The following is a 5,125-nucleotide window of genomic DNA, read 5'->3' as shown; positions in this document are numbered from 1 at the left end:
CATTTGTATTTTAACAAAAAATATTGGTCAAAGTTATATTTTGGAGACCGTGTCGTTGTCCTAAACGACAACTAATAGGAAACCGGAGGGAGTACTGATTTTCTCCTGCAGCGGGCACAGAAGATCATGCTGGAAAGGTAGTAGGTACAGGTAGCCTGGAGCGGAGGAGTTGCCACTTTGCACAGTGCCGATCGAGCTCGCAGCCACTATATAGCACGCACCCTGCTCAAGCATCTTTTCCTTACCCAGAAAGATCGCACTACCCGGCGCTCGCGCGGCTTTCTTTCCCAACTCCGACGAAGGCTAGCTACACCACCTGGTGCGGGCTCGTCTCCATCGCCCGCCACCCGCTCCGTCGTCGTCGTCCCCGCCGCGCCGATCCCGAATCGAATGGGGAGCCTGGCGTCCGAGAGGAAGGTGGTCGGGTGGGCCGCCAGGGACGCCACCGGACACCTCTCCCCCTACTCCTACACCCTCAGGTACTACGCCGCGCCGGCGCCCTCGTGTTTGTCCTCTCCTCCAGTCCCTCCCGTCTGTATATGTCCGACTGTCTCCGCCCTTTTGCAAACACGCAAATGGATGGATCCAGGAGGACGAGAGACGGTTAGTTTCTGCACGCGCCTCCTCCAGTAGTTCTCCGAGTTCTCGGGAAGAACAGAAAATTTGATTGATGTTTTTTTTGATGAAAAATAAAAAGGGACTTGGGGCATATTTTCGATCAACTTGCAACGGAAGATGACTAGGAGTACGTACGTAGCGTAGCGGCGGCGGGTTTTAATTTGGGGGAGCACTCTGTTAGTCTGTTGCATATATGGGAGTACCTGATTCGTTGCAGTTATTATTATCTATACGCGTACGATATGTTTTAGGGGGTGTTTGGTTGCTCCTGCTAAAGTTTAGTCCGGGTCACATCAAGCGTTTTACTTTTAAATAGGAGTATGAAATATAGACCCAACCAACTAGACTAGATTCGTCTCGTCTTTTAATCTTCGGCTGACAAATTAGTTTTATAATCCGACTACATTTAATACCCGGAACAGAGGTTCAAACATTCGATGGGACAGAGACTAAATTTTAGCAGGGTGTAACCAAACACCCCCTTAGTCCACAACAAGAGCATTATGCGCTGTGTTGCATCATGCATATATGATACGTCTTCAACTTCTTGCGGTCCAACTCTAGATAGTGCACATGCATATGCCAAATACGGATACTGGACAAGATAGCACACAAGCAGAGCAGGTTGGGCGAGCGTACACTGCACGTATGCTTCTCTTCTACATGGCATTTTGTTTCGAACATTAATATATGGGTACTGCTCCTGCACAGCACTGCACGTGCTTGACGTCTCGTACAGACCCAGCAGCGTGTGAACTTGTAGGTAAGATACGTAACTACTGATATCTGCAGCTACCTACCGCCTGTCGCGATCACCATCCATTTGTACTCGCAGTAATAATACCGATTACCCTTTTATTATTATTTCTCATGCCATCGACGACTACTAGCACTATCCAACGTACAACTGTGGCGCGATTCATATATGCATAATTCTACATGGTGCTAGTCTTCGGCAAGAAAAAAAAACTAACACTTGTCTCTTTTTCATATGGGATGTGTTGTGGTGGTGACAACAGGAACACAGGCCCTGAAGATGTGGTGGTGAAGGTGCTCTACTGCGGGATCTGCCACACGGACATCCACCAGGCCAAGAACCACCTCGGGGCTTCAAAGTATCCTATGGTCCCTGGGTGAGCACAAACGGTTAACACACACACGCACCCAGCGATTTTTCAGGACCCTTGGGGATCCAGTATATATATATATGCTCCGTGTACGGTCCAGAATATACGTACTGAATTTCCAAGTGTCCTATTATTCAATTTGTCTCAAAACTATAAAGGATATATATAGTGACATGCAGTTTCAGCGTTTTCATGAGAAAATTACACATGCAGACAAATTCAGGTATAATTATTTGATTCATGACGACCAGCATATAGATTGGTAGATAGAGTGCACATTTGTCAACCACAAACGTTAGCATCCCAGTCCGGAGCTATCCCCTGGGTTACAGGTGGCAAATACACACCAACCACAATAATAAGCTAATACTCTTACGTCTGTAGTTGGTTGCCAATTACTGATCAGATTACTTGAATCACAAGAGCTTGTTGTGTCTAATTTGTACAGGCTATTTATATCATGATAGCTAAAGAGCTGCTGAAATGAGTAGCAAGGAAACCTCACCGGCCGTCCTATACTTTTCTCTGACATGACGACAGGACAACCACTCCACCACCGTGAACTGATACAATAACAATAAAGTCCTTTAGTCCCAGTAAATTAGAATAGGCTAGAAACTAAAATCCAACAGAGAGACGAAATCATGGCTTTGGTTTGATAATAACTGATACTTTTGCAGGCACGAGGTGGTCGGCGAGGTGGTGGAGGTCGGGCCCGAGGTGGCCAAGTACGGCGTCGGCGACGTGGTAGGCGTCGGGGTGATCGTTGGGTGCTGCCGCGAGTGCAGCCCCTGCAAGGCCAACGTTGAGCAGTACTGCAACAAGAAGATCTGGTCATACAACGACGTCTACACTGATGGACGGCCCACGCAGGGTGGATTCGCCTCCACCATGGTCGTCGACCAGAAGTGAGTTCTTGAGACTGAAAACTAATCTTTTCACTGGTTTAATTATTTTCAGCGTTATCTTGCATGCAGTGTTGTAGAGATAATAATCTCTTTTTTTATTAAAAAAATGTTTGGTCTGAAAAAAGCTAGAAATATATAGTTGAACTTCAATTATATTTCAACTTTTGCGAGAAGTGGACGAGATAAGGTCCAATCCTTCTAGAAAAGGTGCAGGAAAGTATATATATATATATATATATATATATATATATATATATATATATATATATATATATATATATATATATATATATATGGGGATAAAATATGATCGAGAAAGTCCATCATCATCTAGCTGCAAGTCGTTGTATGGATGTCTTATGGTGACCAGGCAAGAGTGTTGATGTGGAAAGTACGGTATGATTTGGTGTGCTTTACTTGCTTGACTTTGTGAGGTTGAACCACCACCACAGAAGCCGAATCCTCACCTACTCTTGATTGAAGATTGGCCACCCAAACCATCACCGGTTGTTGGGAGAAATGAGGATAACTTTCTCCATCGTTCGCTCCAAAACCTGTCTACACTTTAGTGTACTGTCTTTTTCAGTCAGTGCGCAAACCACACCACCTACCTCCAACAACATTTTGAGATAGCGATTTCTTTTTTCTTTTTTTAAAGGCACTCCGTGTGTGAATTATGATAGAACAGTAACTTTTCAAGCAATTTTCTTTGCTGCCAGTCAATTTTGGAAGAAAAAAAAAGGCAACCTCGGTAACACGAATTTAGGTTCCTATTTTGTTCTTGGTAAAAAAAAACTAAATACCTAGTTCCACGTAAGTTGATAGTTAATGCATTTTGTTTCAGGTTTGTGGTGAAGATCCCGGCGGGTCTGGCTCCGGAGCAAGCGGCGCCGCTGCTGTGCGCTGGCGTGACGGTGTACAGCCCGCTGAAGCACTTTGGGCTGACGACCCCGGGCCTCCGTGGCGGCATCCTGGGCCTCGGCGGCGTGGGCCACATGGGCGTGAAGGTAGCCAAGGCCATGGGCCACCACGTGACGGTGATCAGCTCGTCGTCCAAGAAGCGCGCGGAGGCAATGGACCACCTCGGCGCGGACGCGTACCTAGTGAGCTCGGACGCCGCGGCCATGGCGGCGGCCGCCGACTCGCTGGACTACATCATCGACACGGTGCCCGTGCACCACCCGCTGGAGCCGTACCTGGCGCTGCTGAAGCTGGACGGCAAGCTCGTGCTGCTGGGCGTCATCGGCGAGCCCCTGAGCTTCGTGTCGCCCATGGTGATGCTGGGGCGGAAGGCCATCACGGGGAGCTTCATCGGCAGCATCGACGAGACCGCTGAGGTGCTTCAGTTCTGCGTCGACAAGGGACTCACCTCCCAGATCGAGGTGGTCAAGATGGGGTACGTGAACGAGGCGCTGGAGCGGCTGGAGCGCAACGACGTCCGCTACCGCTTCGTCGTCGACGTCGCCGGTAGCAACGTCGAGGCGGAGGCGGCGGCGGCGGATGCGGCCAGCAACTGATGGCACCGCGTCGTCGAGTCGAACCACGTCTGTGCGCCGCGTGCAACGTTCGTTCGGGTCGAGTCTGCGTGCAACGTTCTGCTTCCTTTACTAGTTGTTGTCTTTCCGCCTTCTTGCCGTTCTGTTCTGGGCTTTGAGATGAGACGATGGATGGTCAGTTTTTAATGTCAGACTGAATAACTACGTATAGTACTGTAGTATTACTCGGAGTACGCCAGAATGTGGTGTGGTGTCAGTCTCACCAGCAATCTGGATTTGCCAAGTGTTTCTATTTTTTCTTCGGTTTGCCCGAGTGTTTGTGATTGTTAAGAACTACGTTATTACGGATCGTCAAATCCGTTCCCTTCTGTCTCGTCTATAGTTTAGACGCGAGAAAATATTAAAGACACGTCTCCCATTCCAGAAGCACGATAGAAGAACACACGAGATGTAGGGTTGGACCTCTGGCCTCTTTCTCCACGGTATTATGAGAGGGTGTACATGTTCCTTATATAGAGATGTGAGACCTCTCAGAGGCAAAGTCGGTATTTACCCACATAGCCCTAATTAGGATTACTTAACACTCCTACTTAGACGAATACCGCGACCAACACATGTCTCATTAAAACTCTCAAAAACACAGTGGGAAAAATATGGAGAAAAAGTACGTGGTGGCGCAAATTGCATTTGCACTTTATTGCATCGTTAAAAACCTTATATGAGAAACTTTAAGAAAATTCACCAAGGGAAAAAGAGCGCAACAACTATCAACAGGATATATTTCAATCTTCTGGATCTGGATTCTAATGAATCTAGAAACATGCTCCCCCTGAGCCTTGCAAAATTGTATCAATATGGCAAAACATCTTCTTTTAGAAGTATATGCATATAGAGATTTTAGCAAACTGATTGCATATCTTTGCCAGGATTATTTTAGGAACTTCACATCAACTCACTTCTAAGATACAAGAGGTAA

The 5,125-nt window shown here is 47.1% G+C and overlaps 1 protein-coding gene across 1 annotated transcript; it reads left to right on the top strand.

Moving 5' to 3' along the window:
• The first annotated feature begins 243 nt into the window (after positions 1-243).
• Positions 244-4,517, top strand: LOC542663 (cinnamyl alcohol dehydrogenase). The gene is made up of 4 exons (NM_001112184.2): positions 244-479; positions 1,638-1,751; positions 2,426-2,653; positions 3,498-4,517. The coding sequence occupies exons 1-4, from the start codon at positions 391-393 to the stop codon at positions 4,168-4,170; spliced, it is 1,104 nt and encodes a 367-aa protein (NP_001105654.2). The 5' UTR covers positions 244-390; the 3' UTR covers positions 4,171-4,517.
• The last annotated feature ends 608 nt before the right edge of the window (positions 4,518-5,125 follow it).

Source organism: Zea mays, chromosome 5, assembly GCF_902167145.1.
Source record: "Zea mays cultivar B73 chromosome 5, Zm-B73-REFERENCE-NAM-5.0, whole genome shotgun sequence".
Lineage (NCBI taxonomy): Eukaryota > Viridiplantae > Streptophyta > Magnoliopsida > Poales > Poaceae > Zea > Zea mays.
Note: the sequence above shows the minus strand (reverse complement) of the source record. Positions and strands in the feature narration are given on the sequence as shown.